The sequence below is a fragment of the Bos grunniens genome, chromosome 17 (genome assembly GCF_055505025.1).
Source record: "Bos grunniens cultivar Pamir isolate PY7600 chromosome 17, Bosgru_T2T1.0, whole genome shotgun sequence".
Taxonomy (NCBI): Eukaryota; Metazoa; Chordata; class Mammalia; order Artiodactyla; family Bovidae; genus Bos; species Bos grunniens.
In genome coordinates this window covers 66,141,001-66,162,329 of record NC_141181.1, presented here as the reverse complement: position 1 = coordinate 66,162,329, position 21,329 = coordinate 66,141,001, and the positions used below count along the sequence as shown (strand labels likewise).

The window sequence follows — 21,329 nt, the reverse complement described above, 5'->3', positions numbered from 1 at the left end:
GGATGGGCAGAGATCTCCCCCTCTCGGACTGAGTGCTAACTGGTAAGTTGTTAGGGCTTGAACTGTGTCTCCCACCCCTCACCTCCATCTGAGATACGCTAACCCCCAGTAGCTCAGAATGTGCCTTTATGTGGGGATAAGGTCTCCGCACAGGTAATCAGTTAGAAGTCAGGGTGAGGCCTACTGTATATGACTGGTGTCCTCATAAATGGAAGACATTGAGACACAGAGATGGACACACACCGGAGGAAGACGGCCACGTACAAGCCAAGAGCGAGTCCTTTCAGATACTCTGAAGGAACCAGCCCTGCCAGCACCGCGATTTCGGACTTCTGGCCTCTAGAACTTCAAGACAGTGAGTCTCTGTTGTTTGGACCACCCAGTTTGAGGGGCTTTGTTACAGCAGACTACCATGCGGGGGATCCTCAGAGGACTGTCCTTCCTGATGAGAGCTGTGACGGGCTGCACCAGAGTCATCCCAGGAATAGGAGCACACGTAGGGGAGGGCGTGGAGTATATGCCAGTGAGAACTTTCGGAGCAGTGGTACTGGCTACCTGAAGGCAGGCATAAGCTAGTTCTGCCTTTGTGAATAGAAAAAAAAAAAAAGTTGCTTTATCTCTTGGGACTCTTTATAAGTAGAAGGGAGATTCACCGTGTAAAGTGCCCAGCACAGTGGCCAGCACACAGTATGTGGTCAGTAAGCATCAGCCTGCAGCTTTAGTGTTACTGATATTGCGAGGACTCATGGAAAAGCAGGTGTCCAGGCGCTAAGTGTGCCTGTGAGAGTGTAGTTTCTGGTCCAAGTGCAGAGCTGTGTGGGCGGTAGGATGAGTACGTGAGGAGGTGCACGGGGCTGTGAGAGCAGGTGTCACAGCCTGTGAACGTTGCTATGGGTGGACGCTTGTAGGGACGCATATATGTCAGTATGCCTCGGGCACTCAGGCTGTGTGAGCTACTGACGAGTTCTGTGGTTCATTCGTTTGTTCTTTATTCATTCATCAGAATTTCCTGAATGCCCATACACACAATGGAGACACATAAACAGACAAGGGAAATAGGATAGAGGGAAGCAAGGGAATTAGAGAAGAATGGAGAAAGAGCATTTGTTTCAATTTGATGAGTCTGATGTATCAGGGAAGCCTTCCTGGAGGAGGTGACTCCTGAGAGTTGAACTTGGCCAAGTGAAGAGGACCAAGGCCACTGTGTGCAGATACGGAGGGAGAGAAACACCAGTGCACACCCGAAACTATAAACAGTTTGTGTTGGTTCCCTACTACCTCAAGCTGCCCCCATCAACCCCCCAGAGTTCCAGGTTATATGATCATAGAACAGAGAGACAGCGCAGACGCCAAGGAGCCAACGCTTTATTGGTTACAGACCTAGCACGCTGGGAGCCCCACGCCCCTCGGGATGTGCCGCGGCTGGGCCCCCTGGCCTCTCGAGAGCAGCCACACTGGCTGTGGACTTGGGGTCCCCAGGGAGGCCTGGCCGGTCTTTGTCTCTCTCTCCGGACAGTCGTGGAATCGGGAAGTCTTCAAGGGCGGTGTGTCCCAGGAGGCTGGAAACAAATGCAGATCAGAGCTGAGAACTGTGGCCCGAGGAGTGTGTTTTGTTGGGTGGAAGCCCTGGAGCCCACATTCCCGGATGGCGTTACAGAAGCAATGATGCCAGGAGGCACGAGCATGGAGGGGGCAGAAGGGAAACAAGCGGAGGCCACCCGAAACAGATGCGGAAGGGCCGCCGCTTCCAAGCGCAGGCACCTGACACGCACCTCGGCCACCGGTGCTGGCTCTGGGCTGGGGTCTTTCACTCGCATCCCACTCACAGTGCTACTCTGGGTAGCTGGGACCACTACTCCCATTTCTCGGCTGAGAACACAGATGCTCACAAGGTCTCATCACGTGGCTGTTACAGGAAGACCTGAGCTCTAGGGGCTGAGTGGTTCCGAATCCTATAACACACTTGCGTCTCAGGCAACCGGGCTGTACTGTCAGCTCCCAACACCCACGTGCAAGTCAAAGGTGGAAGAGGGTTTTAGGCAGGCGCTCCGTCATCGCAGAGAGCATTGCTGGGAGCGGGGAGGGGAAGCTGAGCTTTAAAAAGAAAAAAAAATGGCAGAGACAAGATGTTCTGTGAGGACGTTTGCTAAGGGCTGCTCCGCTTCTGGACGTGTGCCCTTTACTTGGCCTTTGAAACCGAGTTCTGTGTCCCCGAGAGCATAATAATGTAAATGAACATCAGATCTTTCCTCGGTAATTGAGAGCAGAGAGAGAGGCCGTGTTAAGTCAAATTAATTTGCTCTGATACCATCCAAAGCCCATCTCCATGATGGCTTTTTGATGGGCTGAGGGTGACTCCCGAAGTGGCAGGACGTGTGGCTCGTTTGGGTCCAGGAAGGAGGCAGGTGTGGGCTGAACACCACGTGCGACCACTCAACCACCTGAGCCTCCGGCCGCTGCAGCTCCGACGCTCAGTGACTCGGAGAAGGCAGCCCAGCTGTAGGCTGGCATCCTGTCTGACCCTGGAGGGAGGTGCTTACTCCTCCTGGCCGGCCTGGTGGGGCTTCCCACTTCAGTCGGGAGCCATGAATTCTGAAACACGCCCTGAGAGGGGCAGTGAGGGGCCAGACCAGCCTTGGGGCAGAGAGTGCCGGGCTGGGAGTCAGGGTGGCTGGGCTGGCAGCAGACTCACTGGGTGACCTTGATCTTGAGGTCTTCTCCCCCTTTTCCAAGGGCGAGGCTGTGGTTCATGAGTTCCAACCCCCAGTGAGATGTATGATTCTAAAGTCTGCCTCAGTCTGCCCTTGAGAAAGGCAACACCTTTAGAGACCCAGCTCCTTAGTGTGCCTCCGAGCTGACTCACAGAGAGGCCGGAGCATACGCCTAAAGAAAAACGACATCAACAAAAACGCGGGCTCTGGAGTTTCGAATCCCAGTCCTGCCTGGGCGAGTCTGTACAGGTGCCTTAACCTGTGCGATTCTGTCTGCCAACGTGGAGAACAGGGATGAATCATACTTACACTCTTGGGGTTACTGTGGGCACCAAATGACTACCTGATAAACAAACTCGTCAAACGTGAGCCGCGGCTAGCAGTGAGGACATCTCCCTGCTGCCGCTGTGAGTGCCAGGATCAGGTGCAGACCAGGACCTCTGCATTTGTCCCCTGCCCCCTTCCCAGGCCCCAGTTTCTCTTTACACACTTAATGCAAGAGCTGGACTTTGCTGTGTCAAGGCCGCTTCCCACCTCCCACCCTGGCTCTCCCCCGACTCTGTGGACAGAAGCCGTCACGCCTCCCTCCAGATGAACAGGGCACTGGGAAGAGAAGGAGTCAAGGGTGGGGAGGCTTTAGGAGCCTGGGACCACCTTACAGCATCCTCCCACCCCACCCAACCTGAACCTCTTTAAATACAGATAGGCTTCCTATCTGTATTTTAAAGAGCAGAGAAACCAATGGCTCCTAGGGAGGGCTTCTAAGTTGTGCCTTTATCAGCAACACATTATTTGCATAAATAGTAACACAGTATTTCCATGAAAATCTCTAAAACCCCTCCTCTCTAGAGAAATGAGTCACACCATTACAGGCAGTGGCAGCAACTGGTTGTGTCCAGGCTGTCAGGCTGGACCTCCGGGTTTCACCCCCCGGAGGGCCGGCGCCTGTCGATGTTACCTGAGCGGGCTCCTACTTCTGCAGGTACTTCCTCATGATGCTCTCCACGGCCTCCTCTTTCCTCCCTGCGCCCGGCTCTCTGTTCTCGGGGGACGCCCGCTCGCCGCCATCGCCCTCCAGCCGGGGGGCACTCGGCCGACTCTTGATGCTGTCGGCGCTTTTGAAGGACACGATGGAGCTGGAGGAGGAGGACGAGTCAGAGAGGTGAGCAGGGTCCTCCCTGGACTCCGGACTCCTTTTCAAAACGGTGCCGATCCCGGAGACAAAGCCCCGGTCGGCCTCTTCCGTCTCAAAGCGGACGCTCAAATGCTGTGAACTGTCTCGCCCATCTTTGGCCGCTCTGGGCAAGGACGTGGGCGTCTCGGGCTTCCGGATGGCCGGCAGGAAGTCATCGAAATCCACTTTGGTCTTGCGTTCGTAGTTGAGGCTTGGGACCTTCCAGCTGAACGGGTCGCTGCCCAGGGGGTCCCCCATCAGGTGGGCGAACTGGCGGTTCTGGAAGACTAGAGGCTCCTTGCCGAGGTCCGGACAGCCCGCATCGTCCACCGAGGACTCCAGACAGCGCCTCCGCGGGCGCAGCGTGGGCGACCAGAGCGGGTCCCTGCGCGCGGCCGCTGGGGAGCTGGGCGTCCTCCGCGAGCTGGGCCCCGACTCCAAGAGGGACTCGCAGGAGCTGAAGCGGGTCTTCAGCTTCTCGGGGGGCGGGCTGGGGCTCCCCGCGCTCTGAGAGGGGATGCACTTGAGGCTGGTGGACCGTGGGAGCGCGGCCGATGCATCCAGGGCTGAGCCGGCGCCGGCTCTCAGCGCCAGGGCGCCCTCGTCGCTGCCCGCCCGGGCCCTCCTCAGCGTGGACGCCCCGGTGGTCTGGTAGATGGGGAGCGTGGGCCAGTCCTCCAGGCCCAGCGGCGACCCCCGGCCTCTCTGCGCTCTCTGCCTCCGGAGCCCTTCCACGAACTCCGACAGGGCGGCCGACGGGCTGGGCAGCTTGTCCCGCGGCAGCGGGGACGCGTCTCCACTCCGGGAAGCCTGGGAGGGCGGTGCGCCCGGCCTCTCTGGGGCCTTTCTCTGGACGCCGCACTCTTCGCCATCCCCGAAGTGGCCGTACGTTCCCCGGCGGCGGGAGAGCGGGGATGCGGCCTTGTCCCCCGAGGTCCTGCTGTGGACGTCCCGGGCCCCATCGCCGGCCTCCTCGTGGGTCCTGCGCCAAGAAGAGAAGCGCGGTCAGCACACACTGTGCCAGCCCTACTATCTGTGCCATCGGGCCTGGAGCACGGGCGCTAATTCTGTTTCGCTTTGGAAACGCGTTCCCGTCCCCGCCGCACTCTCCAACGAACCACGTGCTCTAATGCGCAAACTCCAGCCACAAGTGATTTCTCGTTGCTTTCTGAAATGCAATTTCTGTCTATAATTAAACCCAGCTAAAAACGTTTGAGCAGATTAAAACTGCAGCTCTGATGGATGACTTAGACGGAGGACGCATCACACATGACATGAAGGACCTACCATCCCACAGCCTGCTGGGAAATAGGTAATTTGTTTCTTGAAGACTCAAAGGAGACCTGTGGGAGGTTATTTTCTTATTTAGAGTCAAGCCCGGAGGACAACCCCACCGAGCAGAGCTCCGGAGAGCCAGTGACCCGAATATGCCTCTGAATGAGGTGCTGTAAGGCTCCCAACTGTTTCATGGGAGGAGGGTGGGCAGGGGAAAGAAAAAAAAAATGTTCCTTCAAAAGGGAAAAATTTACATGAAATCAACTTGAAACCAACACTACACAGGAGAGAGGACAGACGCCTTCTATTCTGGGACTGCCAGGCAGAGGCATTTCGCAGCTGCAGCCAACACAGCTCTGCCTTTGAAAAGTGGGAATCTTGGCAGTGAGGCCAAATCACAGACTGGAAAGTGAAGGGTAGGCCTTAAAAGCCAGAGACTGGAGTCCAGCAACCGGTCCTTTAACAAAATCTATTTGTCCTCCCTGTAAGACAAACCACCTCCTTCTCACCCACCAGCAAAGTTGTAATTTATAAAAAGCAAAAAGGGGCATGAAATGTCATTGTGGGCCTGGGGTCAGTTTGGGCCTGAGGGCCAGGGCCAGGGCTCAGCCTGAGGTGGGGGGATGGGATGTTGATGCAGGTTTCTGCTGGTGGCTCTGTCACCATGAGAACGACTACAGAGGAGTCAGCACCTGCACATAAAGGCTGGAATCGTGGAACCAGCCCTGGACCTAGTGCCTGGCACCCGGCTCCTCAAATAATGCTTAACAATTACGCTGAGTGGTTAATAATAATCAACGGCTATTCATCATCATCATTAATTAGCCGTTAGTGCTCATTACGATTACTACTGATAACCTCTGGCTCTCTGGAGCCTCACCTGCGCCGCCCCCCTCAAGGTGCTCCATGAAAGACTCATGTGACGTCCCAGGAGGATGGACAGGACAATGCTTGGGCAGGAGACCCGACGTCTCATCGCCCCTGGGAAAGGTTCCAACAAAAGCCACACCGTTTGCCCAGAGCAGCTGCTCCCTTCCCTTTCTGGCCCATCACCTTCCGTCTCCGTCACAGCTGGACTCGGGCCAGAATGGGAGCTGGAGCGCTGCGGTGTGACTACCTGAAGGGCTGTTTGTCAACATCATCCCTTTGGAGTCGCTCCCCTCATACACAGCAAGGTGGCACATTCACATCCCTTTCTTTCTCTCTCTTTTTTTTAATAAACAACTTGGAGCTGCCAGGGGCAGTGGGCTGCTGCAGAGCTGACAAAAGTCATTTCCGTCCTGTCTTGGCTCTGAAGGGAGGCAGGCGTGATGAATGTGTCCTGGGTGCTCAGTCTCTGCCGCCGCCTGCCACATGGGGATTGGCGGCACCTGTCGCTGAATCTCCTGGGACTGTGCCATCCCACTGGCCCCAGCTCCCCTTGAGAGTGCTGGCTGCAGAGGCCAGGGTGGGGAGGGAAGAGAAGAGAAGCTACAGGAGGAGGAAGGGGGAAGGGCAGGGGAGAGGAGGAGGAGGGGGACCCCAGTTCTCCAGCCCAGGCTGTCAAGCCCCTGCAGAGTCACTTCTGCACCCTGACTCGGCCCCGCGCCCAGCACACAGTAGATGCTCAGTAAGTGTTGTCGGACTGAGTCAAGTCTACCTCCGAAATCAAGTCTCTGGGGAAGGGGAGGAAAGGAGGATGAGCAAGTAGAGGAGGGGCAGAGAGAAGTGGGGAGAAGCAGAGGCAGGACCGAGAAGACAGAAGGTGAGCTGAGAATGGACAGGACGATGGAGAGGAAGAGACAGGTGGCGACGGGGGCGGTAAAGCAAGAGCAGGTGCTGAGGGCAAGGCCAAAGGACAGGGGGGAGGGTCGCAGATGTGGGGTGCGCTGGCAGCTTAGGACTGGCCCTCCTCACCTTTGACCAAAACCTGGGACAGCCCGGGGGCATGCAAAGCTGTGGGCAGCTCAGGAGCCCTCGAGGTCACAGCCTGTGTGTGCTGCTGTCGGAGCCCAGAGGACACAGACTCTCCAGGCGACAGCCAAGTCCCCTTGGCTTGGCCAGACCAGCGGAGACCCACCCACCTTCCCTGAGGCCCACAGGGAGCAGCATCTTTCAGAAGGCAGGCAAATCAAAATGTCCCCATAAAGCCACCTGGCTGTCACTAGATGGTGATCTCAGAGATCTGCCCAGGGGCCCAAGGGTCGGTGTCATGGGGCTGGGGTGGGTGGGGTCCCACCTTCTGGAGTGGTCTGGCTGGTGCCTCCAGAGCCTCAACTGGTCGGCTTCAAACTAGAACACAGGCCCAGTAGTGTAGACTTGGGCAGGGCTGGGGAGTGGGGTGGGGACGGGGCGAGGAGTCCAAGTGAGGGTAGAGGGAGGAGGGCTGGGGGGGGAGATGGGGAGGGACGGCAGGAGAAGGAAAGAAAGACGCCTCATCTTGACTGAGTGCTGTCTCCTGGGTTTACCATGCAGAGATCCACCCCGTCTCTGCAGCTCTACTTCCTGTCTGCGCTGCCACTCCAAGGGAGACGTGTGTGGTGTCCCCTCCTTTCTGTGTGGGGACGGCAGAACTGATCTGAACTCAGATGCCCTCTTGCAGATGTCAGGGTGAGGGGCCTAGCTCTGCTGCCCAGGGCCGGGTGAGACTCTCCGTTCCTGCCCTGGCTCTGGACGCTTTGGACACACCCTGGGAAGACTCATTTTCCCCCAGCTGTCCTCCTGGGATAACTCAGCTCAGATGGAACTCCCTTCCACTGGCATCGCATGATGGATGGACGGCGGCTAATCAAGATGTCACTGTGCCTGCCTCCCAGCTTTGGCCAGGGCGAGAGGTGATGGATAGGAGGTGCTCTGAGCACCTCTGAGGAGCTGCTGGGAGACGGGTATGGACACAAGCTGGGCGGGGCACTGTGATCTCTAAGAAGGGACTCTAGAAACATGGTGGGAACTTCTGCACCTGCCCCTCCATCTGTCCAAAAAGAAAGAGTCTTCTCACATACCTGGGAGATAAGGAGCCAGTAGGCAGGTTCCTGGGCACCCAGCCACACGGGGCAGGCTGGGCCCGTAACAGTTGCCCCTGGCCAAGCACCTACTGTGTGCCAGGTGCTGTGCACATGGACACAGGTCAGAACAAGCAGATGGGCCACCTGTCTGCATGGAGCTGACCACCATGTCCATTATAGCCTCGAGGGCCACCCCGGGGGTAGGCGCTGTGGCTCTGGGCACAGTGAGGTGGAGTGGCCACGGCAAGCACACACAGTTGGGAGTGGCAGAGATGGGGTTCCGACCCCACGGCAGGCAGCACCCTTGCCTGGGAACCTCCTCTGGACTCCACTGTGATACAGGCTTAACTCTCTCTTTGACATCACCTTGCCCAGGTAACATCTGTCCCTTGGAGTCTAGTTTGCTTCTGCCACCCGCTGGCCTTGGGACAGTCGCCTAACTTCTCTAGGCCTCAGTTTCTTCATCTGAGTGATGGGAGGAAACCAGGTCAACCTGGCTGCTGCTGCTGCTGCTGCTAAGTCGCTTCAGTCGTGTCCGACTCTGTGCGACCCCATGGACGGCAGCCCACCAGGCTCCCCCGTCCCTGGGATTCTCCAGGCAAGAACACTGGAGTGGGTTGCCATTTCCTTCTCCAATGTGTGAAAGTGAAGTCGCTTAGTCATGTCCAGCTCTTCATGACCCCATGGACTCCAGCCCACCAGGCTCCTCCGTCCATGGGATTTTCCAGGCAAGAGTACTGGAGTGGGGTGCCATTGCCTTCTCCAAGGTCAACCTGGCAACGACGCAGAAATAAGAACTAGAGGGGGATAAGTGTTTTTGTCTGTTGCATTCACTACTCTACCCCTGTGCCTAGAACGGGGTCCTAGCACAGTAGGTGTTCAGAAAACATATGAGTGAATGAGTGATGTGGCAGTGCTCTGGCCCATAGGAGGCGCTAAGTATGGGCACACAGTAGGTATCTTATGAATGTCAATTAACTGATGAACAAAACAATATATGTGGACACTGGAGCTTTGTAGTATCATCTGAGGTCAGAGTCTGAGTCATCCAATTCCATCTGTCTTTCTCAAGACTTCTTTGGTTGTTTGACGTCTTTTTGTGTTTCCATATAAATTAAATCGTTTTTGCTCTCGTTCTGTGACAAACGCCACTGGTAGTCTGATGGGGGCTGCAATGAATCTGTAGGTTGCCTTGGGCAGTATAGTCATTTTGACAATACTGACTCTTCCAGTCCAAGAACATGATCTATCTTTCCATCTGTTTGTGTTTTCCTCACCTTCTTCCATCAGCATGTCGCAGTTTTCAGAGTGGAGGGCTTCTGTCTCCTTGGGTAGGCTCACTGCTAGGTATTCCACTCTTTTTGATGTGATGGTAAATGGGACTGTTCCCTTAATTTCTCTTTCTGATCTTTTGCTGTTAGTGTATAGGAATGCAAGAGATTTCTGGGTGTTAATTTTGTATCCTGCAAGTTTACTGAATTCATTGATAAAGTCTAGTAGTTTTCTGGTAGTGTCTGTAGGATTTTCCACGTATAGTATCATGCCATCTGCAAACACTGACAGTTTCACTTCTTCTTTTCCAGTTTGGATTCCTTTTTATCTCTTTTCCTGTAAGTATTGGTGACTCAAATTTATGAAGGCTTATTAGAAAAATCAGGATATGATCATGCAAAAATGCTGGAATTTCTACTCTTTGTAACCCGGGAGGCTAAGAATCCAGGCTTTGGGAAGCAGACGCATGGGTTCAGATCTTGGCTCTGTCCCTCCCTTGCCATGTACCCTGTGAAGCCTGGCTGTGAGGGTAGGCACCGTGACCCTGCTGAACCTCAGAGATGATGGACATCATCGAGACAGTCAGTACCGCTGAGCAAGGCCCACAGACGCCTCTGCCTGCCCCCAGCTCTTCATGGGAGGTGGGCCCTGGTGCAACTGAACTTGCATACATCACTTATTCGTTTCACAACATGACTACTCGTGAATACATGCCTAAGATCCTCACGATTGCTTTTCAGTTAATGGCCCCTCCCATCAGGGCTACAGAAGGCCCTGGATTGAGGGCAGATGTTCAAGAATAAGCAATTCCTGGGACTTCCCTGGTGGTCCAGCAGCTAAGAATCCACCCTGCAACGCAGGAGATGGGGCTCGATCCCTGGGTGGGGAACAAAGATTCCACGTGCTGTGAAGCTTTGAAGCCCATGCATCACAACAAAAGATCTGGCACGACCCAACCCATGAGCTGCAACTCAGACCTGACACAGCCACATAAATAAATGTATTTATTTTTAAAAAGAATAAGCAATTCCTATGTCCGAGCCCGCTCTGAGCAACACAGGAAAGGTGTGAGGCTACTGAGGTCTGTTCAGCCTCAGAGCAAGCCAGCTGCTGAGACATGGGTCTGGTTCAGGCCACACCTTCCCCTGCCAAGCCATCCTGTGACCGCAGCTCCCTTGTTTCTCCTCTGGTGCCAACCATGGAGGAGATGCTCCAAGAACCCTGGGTGAAGAATAAAAAGGCACGTCCTTTCACCTCGTCAGGATCTGGATGATCAGCCCACCTTGCAGATGAGGAAACTGAGGCTCACCGGGGAGAAGCCACTGCTCGAGGCTCACACTGCTCAGCGGCAGAGCTGGGATCTGAAGCAGGGTGGCCAGATCTCACACCCTTGCTCTGCCCCTCACAATCACACGCCCTGGGCACAGAAAGCTAGGAGGAAACCTCAAGGAGCTCAACTCATGTCTTCACGCGTGCACTGTTCAAAATCCACTGAGACACAGTGACTAACACATCACGAGGCCCAAGTCAGGGAGATGCTGGCTTCGCCGGTGTTAGAACAATCACACAGCAAAAACCAGACTCTCCAGGTCTGAGTCGGAGCAGAGCCTGGGCCAGCAGTAGCTACAGGAAACTCGATGCAGATTTAATGACCCCATGAATCATCCCCAGAGACATATTGTCACCCCCATTCTTCATTCACACCCTGAAATTAAAGAGGAAATTAAAAATGTATTGATGTTCTTTAACAGTGAGGCCTGGATGGGAAACCAGATGTCCTTTGAAGATGGCCTGAAGGTTCCATGATTGAGTCCCACATAGAAACTGATGGTCTGTAAGAGAAGCCGGCACGGTGCTCAGACTGTGCCTGACATGGCAGGAAACTCAGCACATTTATTAGGCCCCTACAGTGTGCATGGGAATTCTGCATCACAGGAGTATGTTGTGCCTTTAGGCTTTGCAGACGTTATTCGATTTTCTCTCCATGACAGCCCTCTAAGTCAGCTACTAATAACCTCCCATTTCACAAATGGGCTCAAGAAGGATGAGCCAGTTGTCACAGAGTAAATGGGAGAATGTGGATTTGAATCCAGCTTTGGGAACATGGGTCCTGACTGCTCTGCCCTACTGTTCGTTACTGTTGACTGTTCTGTTTCACAGAGGGGGAAACTGAGGGTCAGAGAGGCAGATGGAGAGGGAGGAGCAGAGCCGAGGCTCCCACCTCGATCTGACTGACTCTGTATGACATTCAGCTAAGCTCCTCACAGGAGAAGATGGGCTGCCTTAGCCTTTCAGAGGCACACTGAAGGGTGGATGCTGCATCAGCCCATGAAGAAGGGTCAGCAGTGCAAGAAGCTCCAGGAACACCGTGAACCCTGGAAATGCTACGAGAGGCTGGCAAGCGACGGGGAGGGCCCGGGGCTGGAGAGCACAGCCTCTCTGGAGGTGGGGTGCAGTCAGGCGTTCAGAAGAGGGTAGGATCTGGGGGTGGGGGTGATGCTGAGGAAGAACTCCAAGGAGAAGAAAGTCCCTCCTACCAGCTAGTAGCTTGTTCACTGGTTTCTGCAAAACCCTGGACCAGCAAGGGCTGGTGTCTACATTTCATAGGCAGAGGCACCAAGACTTAGAAAGCCCCTCGGCTGAAAGGGAAGATTGAAAAAAAAAAAAGGCTGAGCCGGAAGAATTGATGCCTTTGAACTGTGGTGCTGGAGAAGACTCTTGAGAGTCCCCTGGACAGCAAGGAGATCAAACCAGTCCATCCTAAAGGAAAGCAACCCTGAATATTCACTGGAAGGACTGATGCTGAAGCTGAAGCTCCCATACTTTGGCCACCTGATGCAAAGAGCTGACTGATTTGAAAAGACCCTGGTTCTGGGAAAGACTGAGGGCAGGAGGAGAAGGGGACAACAGAGGATGAGATGGTTGGATGGCATCACTGACTCGATGGACATGAATTTGAGCAAGCTCTGGGAGATGATGGACAGGGAAGCCTGGCGTGCCACAGTCCATGGGGTCGCAAGGAGTCGGACACAACTGAGCGACTGCGCAACAACAGGAAGCAAGGAGGATGCTGGGCGTGGAACGCTGAAGGAGACCTCAACAGCGAGCCGAAGAGAGGTGGAAGGAGCCGCAGAGAGGCCCTCAACCTGGTTACTTCTGGCCTGAAGGTGGAGAGACTCAGGGAATAGATTCTGGAAATACACTATATTCCTTATAGTAGAATGTTTTTATGAGACAAGACAGTGCTTAAGCCGTGCTTGCCGTTTTCTCTGATCTTAAGCAGGTACCGAGTCCTTGACACTTAAAAAACCGATCTGGTGAACTGCCCTCAGTGGACACCGCCTGTGTATCTCCTGCAGGTGGACAGAATCTGCCACGTCTCACCCGCATGTTCTTACTGGCCAACCAGTTACTGGAACCTGGGAGTTTTGAACAGAGCTGCCATCAGAATCAGGCTTGACTCTCTACAAAAAAAACAGTCTGTTTCAATGGGAATGGGGCAGTAGGGGAACCATTCTGGTTTCAGTTCAGTTCAGTTGCTCAGTCGTGTCTGACTCTTTGCGACCCCATGAATCACAGCACGCCAGGCCTCCTCGTCCATCACCAACTCCCGCAGTTCACTCAAACTCACGTCCATTGAGTCAGTGATGCCATCCAGCCATCTCATCCTCTGTCATCCCCTTCTCCTCCTGCCCCCAATCCCACCCATTCTGGTTTAAAAGAGACTAAAGGCTGGGACTTCCCTGGCAGTTCAGTGGTGGTTCAGTGGCTTCCCTGGCGGTTAAGACTCTGTGTGTCCACTGTAGGCAACGTGGGTTCAATTCCTGGTCAAGGAACTAAGATCCCACATGCCACGTGGTGCCACCAAAAAAAAAAAAAAGACTAATAGAAGATGTTAACAAGAGGGGAAATTGAGGGTAGAAAGACAGGGAAGGGGTGGATATGGGTGCTCTGTTCTTTCAGCTCAATTTTTCTTTAAGTCTAAACCTTTTCTAAAATATAAAGTCTGTTTTTCTTTCTTGTAAATAAAAGAGAGAGACCTGAAGAAACAAAACAACATAATACAATGAGTGTCCTTAACAGGAGCCTTCTTTTTAAAAACTACAGTGAGGGGACTCCCCTGGCAGTGCTGTGGCTAAGACTCCATGCTCCCAATGCAGGGGGCCCTGGGTTGATCCCTCATAGGGAAACTAGATCCCACATGCTCCAAATAAGGGCTCACGTGTGGCAACTGAAACCCAGTGCAGCCAGATTAAAAAATTTAAAAAAAATTAGAAGTACAGTGATACAGCTTCAGAACAACTGGGTTAATATAAACGCTGGGATCTTGGAGCATATTGTGGATCTGTTCATTTTCTTAGCGGTGAAAATGGTGCGGCAGTTTGGAAAGCCCTTCTCTGGCGGGACAAAGATGCGAAATTATTTTAAGGAGAACTGGCATGGTGTTTTCAACTTACTTTCATAGTGCTGGGGATAAAATATATGTTTCGATATAGACAAAAGTAGAGAGGAAGGTAAAGATAGAAATAAAATCAATATTAAAAAAATTATCAAATTACGGTAGAGGCTAGCAGAGTGACAGTGCCCAGTCACCTTCAGGGTTGAGAAGAGAAGAGAGACAGAAGGGAGCAGGGGGAGGGGGATAGGAAGGGATGCTTTACTGGTGATTCTATTATCAATTAAAAAAAAAAACCAAAAAGCCAGTATTTCTGCCTGACTTTCAGTGTTCAGCCCAAGTACAGCCGCCTCCAGAAGTCTGTGCCCACCTCCCAGCCTGGGCTGGGGTCTCCTCTGATCCTCAGCGCCCCTGTGTTTTCCTGTCCTTCATCCTGTAACGGTTTGCTTACTTGTTTACAACTCTCAACAACTAGACTCAGTTTTCTTCTGTGATTTCCCAGGATCTAGAACAGTCCATCAAGGGAAGTTCGTGGAATGGGAAGAATGAAAGACAGGAGGAATAGGAGGATGAGAATGAAGAAACAAGGGACAAAAGGCCTCATCTGGCAGGTTCATTCAGACCCCAGTAGCCCCACTTATGGGTCAGTCAAAGCCGCTTCTCTGGGCTTAAAACCAAGAGATTCAAAACCAACTTCCAGTGCACAACCTAGAGGGAATTCTTCCTATGTTGAAACCCAATCCAAAGCCCGGTCTTGTTTCTCCAGAATTTCATCCCCTTCAGAACTGAGAGGGAGCTGGAACCACATTCTTTTCCTGGAGAGTCGGAGACGCAGAGAGCCTCCTGGGTCACAGTCTGAGATGGGAGAGCACCGGCTCTCAAACCTCAGCCTGCCCTTCAGACACAACCTCTACGATGTCCTGAAAGAACACACAGGGTGTGAAAAGTGACCACGTTGGATCAGAGAGTCAACTTGGGGTCAACACAGGTAAGTAAATTCACAATGCTTTCTTTTGGTTTCCAGGCACAGGCACTAGCTCTGCTGAGTACCATACAATGGCAGTAACCACAATCTCTGACTTTTCACAGCACCCAGTTCGTCATAAATGCAGCTTTAAGTGAATGGAAGTTATCTGTCCATCCACCCCTCCTCCTTGCCATTCAGAACCTTCTGTGGAGTGCCATGATGCCAGCTCCTGCTGACACTGAGGTGAAGGACCCTTGTGTTCAAGAAGCTGATACTCTAGAGGGGAAGGAGTTGACCAGCCTATGAGTAGATGGAAGTATGAATGACCCTTCATGTCCTCCTGGGCTCAGACACCAAGGAAGAAATATTTACTGAGTAAAAGGAGTAGAAAAGTCTGATTTTAGCAGATCACAGCTGATTCCAGATGTGATCGTCCAGCTTCTATGAGAGAAAACCTCCTCAAAAAAAACAAAAAAAAAAACAAAAAAACCCAGAAAAGCTACATTTAAACATAAAGGCACCAGAGGGTTCAAACAATAGCCCTATCTAACACAGAATCTAACACAGAGCAGAAGTGAGGGTGGTGGTCGTCCTTGAGTAAGGAGGAGGTCATGACTGCAGTGGATATCGGAAGGTGTTGGGGCGCTAGCCATGGGCTGGTTTTGATGTGGGTAGTAATTATTAAGGTATGATCAAATTTTGAAAATTTCATACAGACACAATTTTCGGTATGTATGTTTGCATAAGCTGACTTAATGAAAATTTAGCTCAGAGAACCACAGATTCTACAAGAACGTTCTGAACAGTCAATGATCAAGCCAAATGGTTTTACACCAACTTGCATCTAACTTAGGTGAGCCTCAAAATTCCTGAAGGATTCGCAGATCTACCAAAGATCTAGAGCTCTAGATAGAAAACACCCCTCCTTCCCACGGAAGCCTGCCCAAGAGTGATGCTGGCACCAAGCATGAACCCAGACAGACAGACTTCTCCTGCCCCTCGCTTGCTCAGGCCTTGGGTCCACGGTTAGTATGTTCGCATTGAACATTTCCACATCTTACCCATTAATCTTCTTAATACTGATAAAACTGAAAAGCACTCTTTTGTTCCAGGAAGACATAAAACCATTTTCATGAGAGACTCATTCATTAAGTACATTCAGGATGGATTAAAGTGATCCTGAGCTCCAGTTCTAAGAATGCAGAGACCAGTAAATAAATGTGCTATTGAAATAAGATTAGCAGTCAGTGCTTAACCCACTTTGAGAACAAGCTGTTTTCAATGCCAAGTATCCTCCATTCACATTTACATAATTAATGAACTAATAAAAACGAGTCTTATCTAATCATTTAAGCAGGTCTCACGTGACCCAGCCTTGGCCCCACTTCTGTGGTAGAGTAACTGCACTTCCTTGAGAGTAATACAACTTTATTTTAAAACAATACCCTATAATTTAGACCTTTTTACTAATTCAAGCCAGCCTTATCCTACATAAAAATCAATGGGGGCTGATCAAAGGAGGATGGTGGTATCTAAATTTATTGCTTTTAAGCAAAGAACCACAAGCCAAGAGTATGGGACTGCAAATGTTTACAGAAAGCACATTTTTTCCCTGAAAAAGGAAAAGTCGTAATGCTGCCTTTTAGCCAAACGAAAAGCAGTTGTGTTAAATCGGTACCAAAGCAAATGATACATACAACAGTAATTAGCTAAGATTACACAGTAATTAAAATCACGATGATTATGTGAGTGAGAATAATTTATACAATAATCTCCACGCTGCAATATGGTACTTGTCCAATAGCAACAGAGCAGAGCCATGTTTGGTAATAAATTCAAATCACAGCATCTCTAATTATGTGGTGATAGATCGTGGTCACTGAGATTTAGGGATAAACAAAATCTCTGACCAGGACACACACAATTCTGTTTGGACTTCCCAAGGCTACCAAATGGGGATCCCAAACGCTTTCCCCCATCCCCCCACAGGGAGCCGTAGACCTTCAGGTTGCCCCACTATATCCCACTAATCCTGGTTCCACGCTGCTAACAACTTGCTCTGTTGCTCTGTGACACAAGACAGGTAACTCATCTGGCAGAGCCACCCTTGGCCAGAGACAGTCATAAACAATATGTAAGAGTTCTTTTAAAAGGGCATGGCTGTGATCCAATGAAACTTTAACAAAAGCAGGTCAAGGGCCAGGGTTTTTTTTTTACTGTGTGCAGTCATTGGCTGACTCCTGCTGCGGGTGACAGGAAGCCACTGAAACCAGATTTTCATTTGAGAGAGATTTGAGAGGCTGGAGTGCAGAGGAGGGACTGGGGTGGGTGGGGCTGGAAGGGCTTTGCCAGAGTCTAGGACAGAAATGGTGGCCTGGCTTCAAGGTGTGGACAGTGAGGATGGACAGAAGTAAGACGGTCAAGAGTATTTGCCTGAAGTGCGGAGGCACAGAATAAACAAGATTTAGCCATCAGTGGATGATGGGGATGAGCGAGAGGGAAGACAGCCTCAGAAGGGTGGAGGGCTCCAGCTCGGGTGACTGATGACAGGACCTCCACGTGATTCGGATCACACTGGTGGGGGAGAGGGAGGAGGCTTCCCCTGGACACACTGGGTTCAGATACCACAGAGACAGCCAGGTGGCCAGCTTCTAAACTGCAGGCAGTTACATACAACATACATGTTTGCCACTTGGAAGAACATGAGTTGGAGGGCTAGATTTGGGGATCGCCTGTTTACAGTGATGTTCAAGCTGGTTTTAGAAAAGGCAGAGGAACCAGAGATCAAACTGCCAACATCCACTGGATCATGGAAAAAGCAAGAGAGTTCCAGAAAAACATCTATTTCTGCTTTATTGACTATGCCAAAGCCTTTGACTGTGTGGATCACAATAAACTGTGGAAAATTCTGAAACAGATGGGAATACCAGACCACCTGACCTGCCTCTTGAGAAACCTATATGCAGGTCAGGAAGCAACAGTTAGAACTGGACATGGAACAACAGACTGGTTCCAAATAGGAAAAGGAGTACGTCAAGGCTGTATATTGTCACCCTGTTTATTTAACTTATATGTAGAGTACATCATGAGAAACGCTGGACTGGAAAAACACAAGCTGGAATCAAGATTGCCTGGAGAATTATCAATAACCTCGGATATGCAGATGACACCACCCTTACGGCAGAAAGTGAACAGGAACTAAAAAGCCTCTTGATGAAAGTGAAAGAGGAGAGTGAAAAAGTTGGCTTAAAGCTCAACATTTAGAAAACGAAGATCATGGCATCCATTCCCCTCACTTCATGGGAAATAGATGGGGAAACAGTGGAAACAGTGTCAGACTTTATTTTTTTGGGCTCCAAAATCACTGCAGATTGTGATTGCAGCCATGAAATTAAAAGACGCTTACTCCTTGGAAAGAAAGTTATGACCGACCTAGATAGCATATTCAAAAGCAGAGACATTACTTTGCCAACAAAGGTCTGTCTAGTCAAGGCTATGGTTTTTCCAGTGGTCACGTATGGATGTGAGAGTTTGACTGTGAAGAAAGCTGAGAGCCAAAGAATTGATGCTTTTGAAGTGTGGTGTTGGAGAAGGCTCTTGAGAGTCCCTTGGACTGCAAGGAGATCCAACCAGTCCATCCTAAAGGAGATCAGTCCTGGGTGTTCTTTGGAAGGACTTATGCTAAAGCTGAAACTCCAAGACTTTGGCCACCTCATGTGAAGAGCTGACTCATTGGAAAAGACTCTGATGCTGGGAGGGATTGGGGGAAGGAGGAAAAGGGGATGACAGAGGATGAGATGGCTGGATGGCATCACTGACTCGATGGACATGAGTTTGAGTGAACTCTGGGAGTTGGTGATGGACAGGGAGGCCTGGCGTGCTGCAATTCATGGGGTCGCAAAGAGTTGGACACGACTGAGCGACTGAACTGAACTGTTTACAGTGACGGGGTTAAAATCACAGGATTGCCTGGGACCCAGTGTACAGAAAAATAGGTGAGAGCAGCATCCCGGGATCCCCAGCAGATGGCGGGGAGGGGCTGGGGTGGGAAGGAAAAGACCAGAAAAGAGAAGTTTGGGTAGCGCCAAGGAGCAGAAACACTTCCCTAGTGGCTCAGCAGTAAACAATCTGCCTTCAATGCAGGAGATGCAGGTTGGATCCCTGGGTCGGGAAGATCCCCAGAGAAGGGAATGGCAACTCACTCCAGTATTCTTGCCTGGGTAATCCCACGGACAGAGGAGCCTGGTGGGCTACAGTCCATGGGGTCGCGAAGAGTGGGACACGACTGAATGACTGAACGGTAACAACAAAAGGAGCAGAAACAGCTAAAAGGCCAGGTGGACAGGGGCTTCCAAGAAACGTCTAACGGGCCAGTGCAGCAGAGAAGTCCAGAAACAGATCCAGACTGGAGAACATCCCCTGGTTTGTCCCTTAGGAAGCTGCTGACACGCTGAGGAACGTTCCAGTGGTGGCCCAGGGCTCTGGGCTGGGGGAAGCGGAGGCAGAAACGGGAGGGGAGTGAAGGCGCTGTGCGGGGACCCCACTCTGGCGAAGCCCGGCTCCAAAGGGGGGAACCGGACTGCAGGGTGAAGGGTGAGGATATAGTTAGGCCGGGAGGACCCCAGGGTGTTCATAACCCACAGAGGAAGGGCAGCTGGAAACGCGGAGCCGAGACTGTAGGAGTGAGCGGGCGGCGGGGCACGGATTCCACGCAACCAAAACCGGGTCTCGTTTTCTGGGACCAGAGGGAAGCTGGGGCAGACGGTGATCAACTTACAGGTACCGTTCTGAGGCTGCTGTTTTTCCTTTGAATGAACCAGGAGTTTAGGGTGTCTGCTCAGAGTAAGGAGTTGGACACAGAGGAAAGTCAGGATGGTTTGGAATAACTGTCCAGTAAAACGAAAGAAAACAGGCCAGTGACAAGGCATCAGCGTCTATACAGCCGGTTCAGTTAATGCCCGTCTGTGCTTGGACCCTGCAGAGCTGTGTGAGTGACCAAGGCTGAGGTTCTGAGAGACGTGGGCATGGGGCTTTGGACGAAAATGGGGCTTGGCCCCCTTTGGAGAGCCCGAGGTGCTGTGAGGACTGGAAGGGAGAGGACAGAACCCTTTACTGGAACACTCTATTGGCAGGGTGGTGGCCCAGGGGGCAGGAGGGAGAGGCAGGCACCCTGCAGGGCCGGGCACACCGTGGGCTGGGAGCCCTGGCACCAGCTGCAGCCGGCCATCAAGAGAGGCTCTGGAGCCAAGCCGGCTGCCACCACCAAGCCTATAAACTCCCTCCCCAGGGGCACGGAGGTAATTTAGTGTCTCCATCTCCAGAAGCTCTTGCATTTATCAGCAGCTTCATGACTCCTGGGCTGTAAATCATCAAGCTTTAGGCATATTTCTCTTGAGTTGACGTCCTCTTATAAATAATACAAGGAATGCTTTTACTTTTTTGGCAGAAGACTGCTTTCTCCCTCTCTTCTTTTTTTAGAGTGACCTTCTTTTTCAGTCAAATTTGGAAATGTCCAAGAGACTCATTTGTTGATCCCTGTGATGGGCCAGGTCATATGGGGGTGCATGCCATAGAGTTCCCCTTGTCTCTAACCTGCCTCCACCTCCTCAGCAAGGACAGCGCCCAGATGACCCGGTAGCATCTGGTCAAGTTTAAAATGCAAATTCCCTTTGACGGAGAGAATCATCTGTCCTGTGCACAAGAGTGTGTGTGTATGCGTTTAAAGGCTAACAGGTTAATAGGGCTGGTGTGTGTGTGTGTGTTTAAAGGCTAACAGGTTAACAGGGCTTCCCAGGTGGCTCAGTGACAAAGAATCTGCCTGTCAATTCAGGAGATAAAGAAAGGAGGGTTCTATCCCTGGGTTAGGAAGATCCCCTGGAGGAGGAAATGGCAACCCTCTCCAGTATTATTGCCTGGGAAATTCCTTGGACAGAGGAGACTGGCAGGCTACAGTTCATGGGGTCACAAAGAGTTGGACGTGACTAAGCACACACACACAACAGGTTAATAGCAAATATCCTGAAATCAACTGAAAGTGAAACAGGAGTACAGTTTAATAAATCCATGGCATCATTTTAAGATTTTCTGCAGGAATTTAAAAGAATGAGATAGACTTATGTGAACAGACAGGGTGTGATCTCTAAAGTATATTATTGAGGGAAAGAAAGAAGCACTTTGAGAATTTAGATACATTTAGGGCATGGCAACCCGCTCCAGTGTTCTTGCCTGGAGAGTCCTATGGACCCAGGAGCCTGGTGGGCTACAGTTCAAAGGTCACACAAAGTTGGACACAACTGAAACCACTTCACACACAGACAGAGGTGCGTAATGTGGTACCATGTCACTCTGCGCTTTAAAAGCCCACAATACGCTGCGTATTTGCTACAGTACGTGTGTGTTTATGAATACATAGAGAAAGATGTGGAAGGGTACACACCGGACTGAAGACACTGGACACCTTTTGGAAGGGAGCTGAGGTTGGGGTGTGGCCAAGAGGACTATCGCCTTCTCAGTTATATTCTAATAAAAGGGAGAAGTATTTAGAGATTAT

General features: G+C 51.6%; 1 protein-coding gene across 6 annotated transcripts in view; it reads right to left on the bottom strand.

Moving 5' to 3' along the window:
• Window positions 1-1,349: 1,349 nt before the first annotated feature.
• MYO18B (myosin XVIIIB) overlaps window positions 1,350-21,329 on the bottom strand; it is a 233,054-nt gene continuing 213,074 nt past the window's right edge. For 4 of the 6 annotated variants that reach the window (XM_086345996.1, XM_086345999.1, XM_086345997.1 and 1 more), the window contains 2 exons: window positions 3,670-4,867; window positions 1,350-1,559 (listed from right to left, as the gene is read on the bottom strand). In XM_086345996.1, the coding sequence (XP_086202122.1) occupies window positions 3,682-4,867 (1,186 nt within the window). In that variant the 3' untranslated portion in view covers window positions 1,350-1,559; window positions 3,670-3,681. Of the gene's footprint in view, window positions 1,560-3,669; window positions 4,868-10,407; window positions 10,638-21,329 lie in introns of those variants that run through there. The other 2 variants (XM_086346001.1, XM_086346002.1) reach the window with 2 other exon arrangements.